This window comes from Pocillopora damicornis, chromosome 6 (genome assembly GCF_964200805.1).
Source record: "Pocillopora damicornis chromosome 6, jaPocDami1.2, whole genome shotgun sequence".
NCBI lineage: Eukaryota > Metazoa > Cnidaria > Anthozoa > Scleractinia > Pocilloporidae > Pocillopora > Pocillopora damicornis.
Window position 1 is genome coordinate 17324385 of NC_142675.1, and position 15397 is coordinate 17339781.

Consider the following 15397-nt stretch of genomic DNA (forward strand, 5'->3'; position numbering starts at 1 on the left):
TCGTTAAATAGCTTATTAGGTTTTTTTTGTCCTAAGCTGGCTTTCATTTTGCACTTTCATTCATTTTTTATGAGATAAAACGTTCCAGAAATGGTTAATAACGATATTATGAAGAATGAGGAATAAAAAAATCAAATAAAACCAGAATTTATAAGCGATCTTAAAATTTAAACGCGGAAGACGTGAGTGCTCTTTGCTTCTGGCCTTGAAAGATGTAAACACAAATACAATTTAACTTTTGCGCGAACTAAAAATTGCCTTCTATTATCTCCGGAATCAGAGAGAATTGTTTACTTAATTTGATCTATGTTTGACATGGTGAATTTCTGTCGGGCAATTGCTAACATAAGAAAATATGAAAAACTTAATACAATGAGGAAAAAAATTAAGCAAATTCTGATCAATCAATCATCGTCAAAGACACTACGCGCATTTGTTTGTTCAGTTTAGGAATAGCGGTCTCGGCGAAACATTACATTTTGTACTGTGTTTTGGAAAATTTCTTGGGTGCACATATACAAAACTATGAAACTCCTTTCAATCTCAATTTTTTTTATGCTGTTTCATGAAGGAATTTCAGGTAAGGACCAACAATCTTGTTCTATCTATCAAAAAACTTTTTTTATTCGTAGTTTGATAGTATAGGCTAAAAGGTTGTAAAAGAAGGTTCAGTTGCGAATTCCTGCTAAACCTTCAATCTAATCTCTTTATTAACTCAGATTAAATTTTGTTCTTGTCTCGTTCGTGTACGCTATTCGCACATGACTGCTGATCCATGCTAAAGAAACTGTGGTGCTGCGTCGCTGCGGGAGTATCACAAGATAATTCGGTTTCATCAACTAAGTTGATAATGTAAATTGGCCACTAAAAAGAGCTTCTAAGGTTTATCTTGCGAGCGTAAACCCTTTGTCTTTCACTCAGCCGACAGTGGGCAATTTACATTATCAACTCAGTTGATAAAACCAAATCATCTATTAGACGTATATTTCGGTTGGGTTAACTTCACATCCATGTTTTCACTTTTATCAAGACTGTTTCACCAAAGCACAAAGATTAACGTGGAATCAAAAACGAAAAAAAGATTCTAATGCACGCCTGTAATTAACACAATAAGTATTACTTCGATATATAGCGCGAAAACGCAAAAGTTATCTTTTTATCACCAGTGAATTTTTTATGTGTTTCTGATGGGTATATTTGAATTTACTCCAGGTGTAATCCATAGTAAATAAAAATTGAAGGGGCTCATTGCATGGTCTCGTTCAAATCGAAGTCGCAAAATTAAAAGAATCAGCGATAAATATCATCACAATTTGTGTCAGTAGTTACTGACCCTGTTGATGCGAACCTCGAAACAAACTCAAACATTAAAATAAAAATAATGACATAAAATTCATCTTATTAAATAATCAGTGATGTGTGGGATTTTGTGTTAAAGTATTACTGAATAGTGTTGCAAGGGCTCAGTTTAACTGACCACTGACACTGATTTTGCATTTGGTGTTCCAGACTTGTTTTCCCTGCTCTTGTGAATTTTGTAGTGCCATTCTTACAGAGAGCCCGCGTCTATAAATTTTCAACTAACATCTTTTCAACCTTTTGAATAAAAAAATTATCTTCAGAATTTTTTAACATCTCTTTTTATTTTAAACATTTCTTGTTGCTTTATGCAATAGGTCAGTCCAAAGTGCCTTTTCTTATTGGGATTTTATATATCGATGAGATCGCGAAATGCAAGGGTTAAAACTGACAGGCTTAACAATTGTATGTATCTAACATTATTGCGCTATTCTTTCAGACTACATAGCCGGTCAAGAGGTTTTCTTCAACTCGTTGAAACAGCTAGAGATCGACCGCCAGGAGGCACTGCTTAAGCTACCTTACGGTGAGGCAAAGTAACAGATTTTATATGATCAAAGATATGATGTTCAAATCAGAGTGTGGCTCCTTCAATTGTAGTATTATCTTTCAGTAACTTTGGCCAAATCAAAACTTTTAAGGCCTAGATTTAAGTTCATCTCTTCCCCAAGCTAAAAATGACGAGAAAAGGTGACACTTACTTTCTGGCGTTTCACACGCCACCGTTTGCGTACCCTTCAGGAAGAACTTGGTAACCTCGACGTGCGGTCAATAACCCTATACCACGATGCATATTGACCCTCGCGTCATACGCTTAAGCTGAATCTATCCGCAGCCTTCCTTTCCTTATCTCCCTTCCCAAACCTTCTCATCCATAGCTTCGATGTTTCAAAGCACGCAATACCAAAAATCAGATTAGGAAATGGTTGAATAAATAAGGTTTTAGCGGTGGTACCTCTTAGAGCTGACTCATCTATCACTGTCCAAGGACGACTTAAAATTTGGAGTGTTGGTCTTTTGTGGAGGAATAAACACCAAAGAACCTGAAGAAAAAACTCAGTGGAAGGGCGGGGACCAAAGACAAACGCAAACACCTCAGTGAATATCACTAAAATAATGTTGTGACATCATCATTCATTTCCAATTAGTGTTGATATTCAGTCCAGATAACTCAGCCAATATCCATCTCTTATTTCAATATAATTACGACTTTAGTTTATCTTTACTTACTCTACTCCATTTTACTGCATTTTATCACACTCCACTGCATTTCATCATGATTTCATTTCATCTCAATACATTCTTTGTCGTTTCGTTCCTTTGCCACGCATCGCTCTACAGTCTGGCTTTAGCGGCCACGTGCTGCCACAGTCAGCTCCATGATGCTCAGTGAAACAGTAAATTCACGGTCTTTCAAAGAGGTGGCGGTCCGTTTGCTTTTAACTCATGAGAAAACAAACCACCTCGAAATAAAAATTAATTCAGTCCGTAGCATTATTGATCTTTTGCGAAAATAGAGGCTTTGTATGCACATTGGAAAATAGTTATTAAAGATATTCGAATACTTATGGACCGTTCTTTATCTGTCGTCGGGGGAGTCACAGTTAATGTCTTCTGACCCCCTAAGGCTTTGTAGTATTCTAATGATCTCCTCTCACTGCCTTCAAATGTTTTATAGTCCCCTTTCATACTCTGTTAGCGAAGACTGATTCACCCTCCGGTCTCCCTCAAAGTACTGTGACACTCCCCTCCCCCCCCGCGATAAACAATAATAATTATTCCTCCTAATAATCCATCCGATCTGTTGCTAACTAAAAACAACAATGACAGATATTTTTGCCAAAACAGAAGCCATATGTCACTGCAGGCTCGTGTCGGATTGCCATTTGATCTCTATCTTTTCATTTTTTATCCTTCCAGTATTTCCCTTTCGTTTCCTGAATCTGTGTAACTGTTTGTATTCCGTGAGCAATAGTGACATAGAGGATTTTCTTCAGATATGGTCACAAAATTTTGAATTTCTTGATCCTAAGTGTAAGTAAATGAAATACTCAGAGTATTCCACCACGTTAAACGGTGTTTACTAAACAATGGCAACAGATGATACAAAAATGGCCAAAAAAAAACTGTGAAACGCCTTTGGAAACATACAGGTTTTTGCACTTCGTGTTCATCATCTTTCCTTCAGGACCTAAACGTTTTTAAAGAAGAAAAAAACAAGCTTAATTCTTTTTGAAATCTTCATCCATCGGAATAAAGGAGAGACTACTAACATCGTAGTTTCAAGACTGTTGTTTTCATTTAAAAATGAGCAGGCTTCCATGTCCAGTATACACTCGGCTTTTTTTACTCGTATGTCGTATGTACATAAATCAAAATTGACTGATAACCTAACGAAATTGTAATAACAATATATTATTTGACTAATTAGTGATTCTTAACTTCGAATTTCTCGTGAAACTTTCGGTATTGTATTTTTCTCAAACATCAGATATTGTATAATGAAATGAAAATAAAACATCTTATAATATGAATAGGTAGTGGTCTGCTGTTAGAGTTTTTTAAAAGCACCCCTCGCTTTAATTTGCAAAACGTTTTTCTATGATTTCAAAGTGGGTGAATAACTCATTTTTACTGTTCAACTTCTTTTTCTTTCTTCTTTCCCTCGATAATATTTTAAAAAGGGGCATGTTAATTGTTATTTTCCGCTTAAGTTAAAGGGGCTTTTGTTTCGTCTTAAAATGTCCACCAGTTCCATTTAAGTTCGCAAAGAGAGTTTTTTCTTGCAATATCACAGTTTAGTGTCCCAACACTGAAGATCTTCGTCAAATATACTAAACTCTTCGGTTTCTCTGGATTTAGAGTCTGTTGTCGTGGGACAATCCTCCTTGTTCTGAGCGCCGGGAGTTTCTGCTGACCTATCCGTTGGAATCTCTAGCTCTTCTATCATCTTCGCTTCTTGAACAATCTTTGGAATAACCCTTTCATACGTTTTCAGCTCAAAAACCTCGTTTTTCTTCACAGGGTTGGTGACAAATAGCATGAAAGCACGGCGGAATCGTTCCGTCCGAATGTAATAGATAACAACGTTAACTGCACTTGTTAGGACCAGGAAGAAAAACGCACTAAACACAAGCCAATGCTCAACCGCTTGAAAAGTTGTCAGCAGTAAAACACTTCGTGTTATATCGGGTAAAAAACAAACTGCGTAGCAAAGGATAATATACTGAACTGTTTTCAGCGCTTTCAGATCTTGAAAACGTTTTGTTTCGTACCCTTTCAAGCCCTTCTTAAAGTTAATATTTTTCTTAATTTCTCTCGAACTCAGATATAAAACAGTACAAAAAAAAATCAGAAACATTGGTAAAATTATTCTTGGAAATGGCAAAATCCCCCTGTCTTCGTATTGTGAAATGTACTTGGCAATTGGGGCGTCACCTATGTCTTCAAAATCTGTATGAAACAGAATGATTCCCCCAACTATTACTATACCTGTCATCCATTTTAAAGCTATTATCATAAAAAGCTTTTTTCTGCTTTTCCATGAAGTGTACCTCAGACCGTACGCGAGAACGAAATAACGATCAAGAAATATAGTAGAAACTGAGAGCGCATTTTGAAGTAGAAAACCTCTTCGTAAAAACAGACAAACTATCGCCAGAGTCCGACCCGTCAGAAAGGGAGAAGGATATACCTGGTAACAAATAAACATCGGAATGTTAATGACACCGTTGAAAAAATCGACCAGCGCCATCTCGACGACGAGAAAATTAGCGTAGGTGCGTAAGTTTTTGTACTTCCAAACAAGCATACAGATAACAGAGTTACCAAATACGAGGACGAAGAGAAGCGTGGCAAGGAGTGTAGTTTGGATGGTCGACTCGTATCTCTCCGGATCACTGTCCGCCATTCTGTATAGGGAAAATTATTTCCTCGACGACGGACGCTGTAATTCCCTGACGGATTATCTCTCTTGAAAGTCTCCTTCACCGGCAACTCGCCACTTTATGTTCATATATCAGTAGTTACATTATAATATTATCTACCATCGAAGCGTTAATAGGTGCTTAACTTTTGGAAAGTGTGACGCAATGAAGCACAACGAGAGTCACGTGACTTCCGTCGAAAGGAGCCGCCGGCTTTGGTTTGCCGATAGCGGCAGGCATGCCGATTTCAACAGTCTTTACACGTCGGGAAAATATCCTCCAGCTGGAGGGAAAAAAAGTAATTAAAGCGAATTGTTTATTGCAGTGGTTTTTTTCAACGAAGGAACTGCCCTTCATGCCAAAAGCGATCGTCTGTGAAATTGCTAATTAACACATTTTCGTGTTTTCTTTAGAAGAAACTACAGAAAAAAATATTTTAAAAAAACCTGAATAAGGAGCATTTGAAGATCAGACACTATTCGTGTGAGTTATTTGCTTTTCTTGGCCCTTTTGCTCAGTTATGGCAGACGGCAACAATAATAATAACAATATTCATGATTCTTATATCATCAATGAAAATCATACAAGTTATTCGCTTCCATGAGACCTGTAGCCTGGCATCAGCGGACATGAGAAACATTTAGCTAAATATCAGCTGAGACTAAGCGCGAAAGTGGACATACAGCCATCGCGGATTTGGAGCACAAGCTTTTCATTAGAGCAGACTCTCCAACGTGAGCTATTTGATAGTGATGCGGCGGCTATTTTGGGATGTAATCAGTATCAGCTTATCATCATCATCAACTTATCACTCATGTTCTTAATCAGGCATCTGCTACACTCATACCTCTATATTTCATTTAAAATTAACAAGAATTTCGAATGCCCTCTGAAAACTGCGATTACTCTTATCGATATTGATATTCAAAACAAAGTGAACTCTATCAGAAATTTTTACTTGTTCACAGATCCTCTGCTGGGGAAAGAAGCACAAAATGACGGGTTAGTCAGGTCAGCGGTTGTACGGTCCAAGAGGGCTATCACGAACGAGAAAAGTACGTATGATGAAATGTTCTCCTTTTTCCATCTCAACTCCTCTCCTACCTTACTTCTTCCCTAAGCAGGGTAACTCACACCACCTTAAACCAACCCCCCCCTCCCTCGAGACGTTATGTGCCACTCCATGACACATCAGGAGATAATAATAGCTCCACTATTTTCTCTTGAACACAAACATTCATAGAAAAAGTGCATGAATGGACTCAGTAATTACTCCGACGAAAAAGGTTCAAAAACCACCCTGGATAGTATCTCTATTATTTTATATCTCCTTTCTCTGCTGTGAGTTTTTAACCATATTGAGAACAAGCTCGTAATTAAACAGTCTTAATGCAAAAGTCCCTAGTTGAAGAACTTTTTTTTCTCCTTTAGTAATTTAATCGCTTAAATGACTGCAAGGATACTTTCATAATTTCACAGATAAACGATTTTGCGTTTACAGGCAATACCATCCGCTTAAACTTTCCCGACAACCTTCCCAAAGAAAATGGCACAGGACGAGTGGAAGTTTACCATGACAACCAATGGGGTACGGTGTGCGACAAAGCCTGGGACATCAAAGACGCCTTCGTTGTATGCAATGAACTGGGACTGGTCAAAGCGATCCAAGAGACAAAGAAAGCCAAATATGGTCAGGGTCAAGGTCCCGTATGGCTTAGCAATGTGCAGTGCTCAGGAGGAGAGAGTTCTCTGCTAAGCTGCCCTCACTCTGGGTGGGGAAATGTTGGCAGGTGTACCCATGGTAACGACGCAGGTGTAAAGTGTTTGCAAAAAGGTGAGAACGAAATGTAGGTAAGCAACGCGTCCATAAAGTAAGCTGAGGAGATCTTTTCAAGTAACAACCACTCGCGTATGAAAATCTTGTATTAATTTAAGACTTATTTCCAATTTTCATGGGTGAATACTGAATGCAGTCAGCAGTTCATTTCCCCCGCTCAGTCAATAGCCAATTGGGAATTTTAAGGATCCTCAAAATGAGGCTAGGAACGAAGTCTTAAATGTTTAAATAAGATTTATTTACATGACAATGACTAAGCACTTACATATCAAAGACTATGCTCTTACCCTCGTTCTGACTCTGATTACCCGCTCAGGTTGTAAAAACTTCAGTTGCTACTACCGCAACAGTCCTTCTCGGGGCTGGACGAACAGACTACGCAAAGTGTCTCCTTTGTTTATTACTAGACTAACGTAGTATCCTTAAAATCTTATTAATGATTCATTTGTACTCACTTTTCAGGTCTTCCGCGTTTGATTGAGGTTGGCTGTTATAAAGACAGTAAAACCAATCGAGCCCTTCGAACTCTGTACGCCTATCTACGAAAGGAAATCGATTGGTATAACATAAGAAACATGGTTACCAAGTGTGCCGAAAAAGCCTGGCAACGAGGATTCCGGTATTAATTCTTCAATTCTGAGAAGTGATCAATGTTAACTTCTCCTTACAATATCAATGCATAAACTAGAAAAACAGTTTACTGGAATAATCAATCAATTCATTTTTGTTATTTTCCGAGCGGGAGGTCCGAATGAGCGGATCCGCCTTGCCACAATGACGCGGAAAAAATTCCGGACCGTGGTTCATTTGTTTAAAAAGCTTGACCGCTTTTGAACGCGTGATTAGCCAATCAGCTTCGTGGATTTAAGATTCCGGCCATCCTATGGTTGGTTGGTTGGTTGGTTGGTTCCTAGAGTGATATCATAAGTCAAAGGTTTCCATTTTGATGTCACACCATATCGCCTTAACTGATCAATGGGAGAAATATAAAGCATTTTAAAGGGAGAACGTTCGCTGAGTCACAACAACTTTAATAACATAAAAGTTTACTAACAAGAGTTGATCTTCAACGCGATATCCATTTGAATACATCTTTGTCACTCCTGTTTTAGTTTGAGTTAAACTTGCATCAAGATTTTTTTTGTTTGTTTGAGAGGAGTACTTTTTGAAAACGACAGCGAGAATCGTAACTCCTCAGAATGAACCACCGAGAGAGTTACTAATCATCCTAAGTGAGAATCAAACTTACCACGGGATTCTTTTTTCCCACCTCGTACTGAAATGGAAAGTTGCGATGTCCATTGTATTCTTGCAGTCGCGCCAGCTTTCCGCTTAAGCCGGGGCCCTCTCTTACCGTAGTTCATCATCCTCAGTTAACCTTTTAACTCCCACAAGTGATTAACATGTAACGTCTCCCTATGATACCAATACATTACCCAACAAATAAGTAAAGAGAATTTTCAAACCTATCAAGTAGAAGTTGTTATCTTAATCAAATAAAAAATCATCGAAGCTGATAACAAGTTTACAAGGAAATATGTAGCAGTTATAGGCGAGGAGGGCGGTAAAAGTTTAATTTGCCTGCTGCAGCTCGGTTATTTCTTCAGATATTTTGGAATCCAATTTTACGGAGAATGCTGGAGTGATGAAGAAGCCGAGACACGATACGATATGCATGGAGAGGTTGGACAACTACAGAGCAAACAGAACTGTATCGAAGGTAGGTATTCAAAAATATTTCTACGTCAAGGCTTTTTCCACTTGGCCTAGAGGGGTTTCTCGCCTGAGAGCTCCTACCGCAGAAGAAACATTTAGTCTGGAATAATTTTATGTCAAAAATGTCTTCATGGAGGAATACAGAGTGAACGATTCATCCATGTGGTTAGTGCCACGTTTAACCCTTTATACCCTAACACCAGAATGAAAATTCTCCATACTGTTCTCTATACGTTTCCTTAGGTGCTGATAGGGAGAATTTGTTTAACAATCAAGAGCTTCTTTAGTTGGTGATCATTTACTTTATTCTCCTAACCTTGATCTATGATTCAGGGTTGAAATTGAAGGGGGAAAGTATATCAGCAGCTAGTAACTCTTAGATGTCAAGGTGTTAAGGCCGTGTCTTAAAGCAAAGTTCACAATGGTTCAACACAAGTTCTCTTTTCCACTCATTCAAAGAGTTTTCATTACCAGACACAAGCCAGTGAGGCGTGTAGGGTCATACTAGGGCCTTTTGCGCTTTAACTACCAAAATTTAATTCAAGGTAACATATTTTTCGACCTCAAAAAATGACTTGAGCTTGAGACTGTGGATTAAGAGCCATTCTGTCAATATACCACCAAATGCGTTCCTTTCCTTCCTACATAATAGCAGCTCGAAGTAAATTTAGTCATCGCCAGGGAGGGTAGGGGATGGGGGGTTTTGATTGTGTCACAATAAAATGTAACCGGTCCTTTAATGAGGCTCTGTAGTATTCTAATGATCTCTCTTCATCGGCAGTCAATTTTGTTTCTATAGTCCCTTTTTAAACTCTGTTTGAGACGACTGACTCCCACCTCCGATCCCGCTGAAAACCAGTGTAATTCCCCGGCCCTAAATTCCTCCGACCCCCATCCTCCAGGGGATGAATAATGACTGGTTCCTAAGAAGAGCCTATAGGAAATAAACGGAGAGCCATATCGCAGATGAATCACCTCTGAATAATTTTTTTTCATTTTCATTTTATCTCGTTAAGGCGTTGGGATGCACTGGGCAAATTTTGTGTACAAGTTTGCACCTTGGTCAGACCTGGGATGTTGGAAGGATAATACACGTGACCGAGCAATGGAAAAGTTGCTTGTGAACCTGCGATCCCAGATTGACTGGTTTAACATCGGTAAAACTGGTAAGTATAATATGATTGTGCAGTTCACGTGGAGTAGTTGACAGATTTAAATGTTGATAGATAGTGTCGCACAGTTAAAACCCTAGCAGATACATTTGGGAGTCAACGCATCAGAATGTACTGGGTTAGTACAAACTTGCCAAAAATCCCCGCCAAGCACAGGACAATGCAAGAAATACAAGCAATTTAAATGAAAAAATCGGGTTTATTCATGGTATTACCTTTATATATTTTTTTAAAAAAACCTTGAAGTAAAGTCTGCTTTGCTCTTGCCCCTCCCCTCCCCTCCCCAACATTCTTTTAGGTTCTCTAGAGCTCACTAACACCCCCCCCCCCTCCCTTGGATGGGAAGAGGAACACTGCGGGTTAAGAGTCCATCTTAAGAACACAATATAATAAGAAGACCTTTTGCAAACACACAAGTCTTCGTATATTCAAACTAACTTTGCTAGCAGTTAGTTTGGTTTCAGTATACTTTCGACCCGCTCGAGATTAGCTTCCCTCTAATTATAAAAAAAATTCTTGATAGCCCTTGGGGCATTGGAGAATGTATAAGTCGCTAAAGAAGAACGTATCAAAAAAGCTAATGACGAAACTACCTCACACGAAGAAAATAAGGAATGACGAAATTTCTTCTTCTTTATCAAAGTCGACCTCTGCTACCAGGCCGCAAAGAAAGATGGGAAGAAGTATTTTGCCGTGCAGTTTTACGGCGAATGCTGGGTGGATAAAGATGATACAACTTACACGAAGCATGGATCGAGCACATCCTGCTGGAGTGGTGTGGGAAAACAAAGAACAAACTATGTGTACAGTGTTCTGTGGTAAGAAGGTGAGACAATGAGTGAGGCAGAAAGAGCCTGAGGGATACTTAGAACTTTGAACGTTTAATCTAAGTCATGTTCTTCATCCAAGAAAATTTATAATCTGGACTGTTTCAGGAAAATTTAGATATCCTTCTTTGTATTTTAGAAGAAGGAAACAACGCTGCAGGTGTTCAATATGGGATATCCTTACCACTGCCGTTTCCAGTTTTCAACCCCTTATGCCCCTTCCCACGATGACGCATGTGAGGGCGGGTACAAAGGCGATGATTTTGAATCTCCTTTTAGGAAGAAGGAACGATTTACGATAGTACCATAACCTAGAATACATAAAAAAAACCACTTAAACGCTGTCAGAGGATCTCTTTTTTATCATGTTCATCCTAAGTGCTGCTCACTCTTTGATCTTTCTATCATAAGGGGTTTCAATGGGGTTATTGCCTTTACGGTTAACGGTTAGAATTTTAGCCAATTTAAGGCCAACGGTTAATATCTTTCCATTGTTGTTACCAAAGTTATTTTTAAAGTTGACTTTTATTTCAACTAGTGGGCAAGATTTGTCAATTTTTATGCCCAACGACTAAATTTACCTCATTGAGACACTAATAATTGATGAAAAGGACGCCATAAAGTTAGCACTCTGATTATAATAACTTAAGCTCATTAAGAAACCGGTTATCATTTATCGCCTACAAGGCGGAAGGAGGGGGGGGGGGGTTTCAGAGAATTTTAGTTGATTCACAGCAAATTTTCCTGATCTCCCCTTAAGGCTTTGTAACATTTTAATGATCCCTCCTCACGGGCAGTCAATGGTTTATTTTACCCCCCCTTAACTCTCCTTGCGAAGTCTAATCTTTCTTCGGTTCCCTACGAAAACCATTTGACCTCCCCCCCAAAAAAATTTAATGACTAGTCTCCAAAATGCTTAATTTTCTTTCATTGAAACACACTAACCAGTTATTTTCCTTTTTTTTTACAATCAGGTCATTTTCACCGATTTCTTCACAAGGAGCGTATCTTTGGCTAAATGAAGCTGTCGCAGACGTTTTCCACAATTTGAATAACAACTAGTTTTGATCAAAACACTGTATAAGAAATAAACACAAGCAAAGTTAACTGTCAGCTTACTCTTTATTATTATACCTCTCTTTCTCCCTTGAGTAGAGAGACACAAACAGGTCCAAATCCTCCACTTACAACCCATCATATATCATATTTCGTCAGACCGCCTCGTTCCCCCTGAAAACCATGTGATCCTCCATAAGTCCTCCGACCCCCCCTACCCCCTACCCCCTACCCCCTACCCCCTAATAATGACTGGATTCTTACTCGACAAATGCCCACAGATTGTTGCCCAGGCCTGGTTATCAATATTTTTTTTTTTAAATTAAATTGACAAAATTTTATTAGTAACGGAAGATTGTGGTCATTTTCTTTCTCCTTTATGTTAATCTCCGAAAAAGGCAAATCTAATTCTTTCTTGTTAACTATTCCTTAGGATTACCTATATCACTACTATTTACAATAGCTAGTGATAAATGGTCTTTAATACTTGGCCAGTAAAGCGAACAGCTTCTACTACAACGCAGAAGTAATCAATTTTTAGGGTTTCTACGTTGTAACGCTCGCGAATTTTCATTTTGACATGACTTGATTACACCGTTCCAAAGCGTTAGAAACCATTTACATTGTCATTCGGGAAATCATTAAAGAAAGATATCGTGTCATGTAAAACAATATCAAGTTATCAAAAATGTCATCAGCTTCCATAAATGTTTCCATGACAACTCAAATCGGAGGCTTTCAATAATCTTGTTATCACCTGATGATATAATGAGGCCAGACTAGACCGAAATAAAAGAGCAGTTTAGAAGGAATATCGAACAGTGTTTAATACAAATTGGGCTATTTCAGATAATTTCCTAAAAACAGAGTTATGAAGCAGTTAACATAAATGTGTCATACATGCTCCTCATAGACTACACCACATCCCTGTATCTACAGCTCTTAGAAAGCCCGCTTGTTTGTTTTCAATCCACAGTCGATCTATTCCACAGTCGATCTATTGAGTTGGTCTTTCGCAAAAACCGTTTTCAACTTTTGTTTTCGTTCGACTAGTGATTTCGTCGTCAATGTTATTATTTCTTTCCATAGCACTTTCGTTTCGAATTGTAGAACTTGCACCAAACGTACTTCGGAAACTCGTGCTCCAGAATTGGACCACAGCTTCGCTTAGATTGCTTTGAATTTGCCCGCATTTGCAAGGGAGGACTCGCAAAATTTTGTGTCGAAAATCTCGATTGGAGCTTGAGTAAATGACAGGATTTAAAGCGGAGTTTCCATAATGAAGCAGTTTGATTGCGAAAGTCGCTACCAACGGGACATAAAACTTTAAAAACGTAACCAAGATATTCACGATGAAAAACGGCGCCCAACAGACTATAAACGCACCCATGACAATCGCCAGCGTTTTTGCCGCCTTGATCTCCCGCTTGAAATAGAATGCTTGCCGGAGAGGTTGGATTCGGCGCGCTTGGCGAAGGGCGGCAAGAAATATGCGTGAGTAGGAGTATACCATTACGGAGAGAGGAAGAAGGAAAGACACCACAAACACCAGTACAGGGTAGTAAATCCCGCCGTGTATGTTGATAGCAGCAATGGTTGCTGAATATGACCACAGGCCAATCAAGGCGATGATCGCGCGGGTTTTGGTGAGGATCTGTGAGTACCTTAGAGGTGAAGTGATAGCTATGTACCTATCACAGCTTATGGCGCACAAGTTCATGATCGAAGCGGTGGAAAACAGGATGTCCAAGCACCTCCAAAACGAGATGAGAATCGGATCGCAGGCCTGCATTGTTTTGATACAATCCGTGTTCTGAATAACAAGCCAGATCGGAATTGAAACGGAAGCCACAAGGATGTCTGTGATGGCTAATGACACAATGAATATGTTTGTAACACATCTGAGGTTGGTCGAGTGATAGAATGCGAAGCAAACGAGGGTATTTCCCAACAAGGCGAAAACCACAACAACAGCAAGAGCTACGGTCGAAGCTGTTACGAAAGGAGAATTAGATGATACTGACGTCGAATTATTTGCTGTAACTTGAACGGTAGTGAAGAAAAGTAAAGCCAACTTTAGATTCCATCCTCGGTTGGTCCAATACATAATGTATGCTCAAGTCTTTTTTTTTTTTTTTTTTCTACTCCGAGAAGTTTCCCATTTGCAAAATTAGTTTGATACGTCAGTTTATCCTCGTCTTTCAGGAACTTATTTTCAAAATTGTTTTTCACAGCTTTTTCCTAAAGTTCATCTTTTAGACATTGTAGTCTCAAAGCTGTTAAAGCTGTCTTCGGAAAAATTTACCAGCTTTTTTTTCCGAGAGAAAAAAAAATGCTTATTAATAAACAGTAAAGTCGTGGACTCTAATCTATTTCGCTGAATGCGCCAGAATTTGATCTGAAACCTAATCCCCGACTAAAACCACGTCCAAATGTTAAGAGCGGATGTGTTTCGACGCAATCAATTGAAATTAAAGTTTCAATCCTGCAGCTGATTTCGAAGAATTAAAAAACTCCAGTGACAGACACGTTGCGAGTTTTGGCTTAAAAGAACATATTTTCCTTTCTGTAATGAAATACGTCTTTGTGTTATGAATAATAGGTTTCATAAATTGTTTATTTTTAAAATTTTTTGTTTGTACTTTAGCCATACCAAGTAATAAGTATTTCTTGTAATTAGACGTACATTGCGCGAGAATTTAAGAATGACGAATTTGAGTAAAAATAACTAGAAAGCTTTGCTGTCAGTTACATGTTGAATGAAAAGGCTTAAAATCCTTCCTTTCAAGTTTTAGCTTTTAACACCTCTCTCTGCGGTGAAAGAAAAATATTCATTACAAGAACGATCTTATAGCTTACCTAAATAAATTGATTTAACTCGACTTCGTTTCCTAATAATTTATCATTCCATATTTTGCAATCAAACGTATTCTGGCTGTTTTTTCACTTTTCGCTCGTGTTTGCTTGCGAAATCCTGACAATTTAGTTGTTACAGAGACAAGTTACGCACGAAAATTACTTGAATTAAAACTTGGCTGAGAAACTATTGACTTAAAAGTGATGCATTGAGTGATACAATTCTTATCGCATTTTCAGAGTGACAGTTATTCACGCTATAGTTAAAATTTCAAGATTCTGTGCTTTTAGTATTGACCGAATAGGGAGGAAATTTGCAAAAATAACGCATTTAAACACCTTAAACAGAAATTCTGCGAGCCGCCATTAAGCCGAAGGGGAAACTGATGAGATTGACACTTTCTCGCCATAGTAAATGAGTTGTTTACCTTTAGAAGGAAGTGATTTCTCCGTCAGGATATTAAATAAAGGCGACAACGCCATTTGGACAAGATATTCTGATGAATTGCAGCCAGTATGCTAATGTAAGATGATGACTAATGATAGATTTGCTTTCCCCACATGGTAAATTCGTAATTTTTCGCTTGAACAGTGATAAAAACAGTTTGCACCTTAAAACTCTGCGATTTCAAAGCTCTGCGTTTCATT

The 15397-nt window shown here is 38.5% G+C and overlaps 2 protein-coding genes across 2 annotated transcripts; one reads left to right on the plus strand and one right to left on the minus strand.

Annotated features, from left to right (window-relative positions):
- Positions 1–387: 387 nt before the first annotated feature.
- Positions 388–11944, plus strand: LOC113682078 (uncharacterized). The gene is made up of 9 exons (XM_089209297.1): positions 388–580; positions 1799–1885; positions 6254–6340; positions 6787–7119; positions 7585–7741; positions 8730–8842; positions 9855–10004; positions 10654–10836; positions 11812–11944. Exons 1-8 carry the CDS (start codon positions 526–528, stop codon positions 10830–10832), a joined length of 1161 nt encoding a protein of 386 aa, XP_089065423.1. The 5' UTR covers positions 388–525; the 3' UTR covers positions 10833–10836; positions 11812–11944.
- Positions 11941–14886, minus strand: LOC113682079 (histamine H2 receptor-like). Its single transcript, XM_027199227.2, has one exon. It carries the CDS (start codon positions 13998–14000, stop codon positions 12891–12893), a length of 1110 nt encoding a protein of 369 aa, XP_027055028.2. The 5' UTR covers positions 14001–14886; the 3' UTR covers positions 11941–12890.
- Positions 14887–15397: the final 511 nt, after the last annotated feature.

Excerpts from the sequence above, each read along its gene's own strand:
- LOC113682078 (XM_089209297.1), top strand. The coding sequence starts at position 526 with ATGAAACTCCTTTCAATCTCAATTTTTTTTATGCTGTTTCATGAAGGA. Across the intron at positions 1,886-6,253 it reads ACTGCTTAAGCTACCTTACG|ATCCTCTGCTGGGGAAAGAA; the intron begins GTGAGGCAAAGT and ends ACTTGTTCACAG. Across the intron at positions 10,005-10,653 it reads GTTTAACATCGGTAAAACTG|TCGACCTCTGCTACCAGGCC; the intron begins GTAAGTATAATA and ends TCTTTATCAAAG.
- LOC113682079 (XM_027199227.2), bottom strand. The coding sequence starts at position 14,000 with ATGTATTGGACCAACCGAGGATGGAATCTAAAGTTGGCTTTACTTTTC.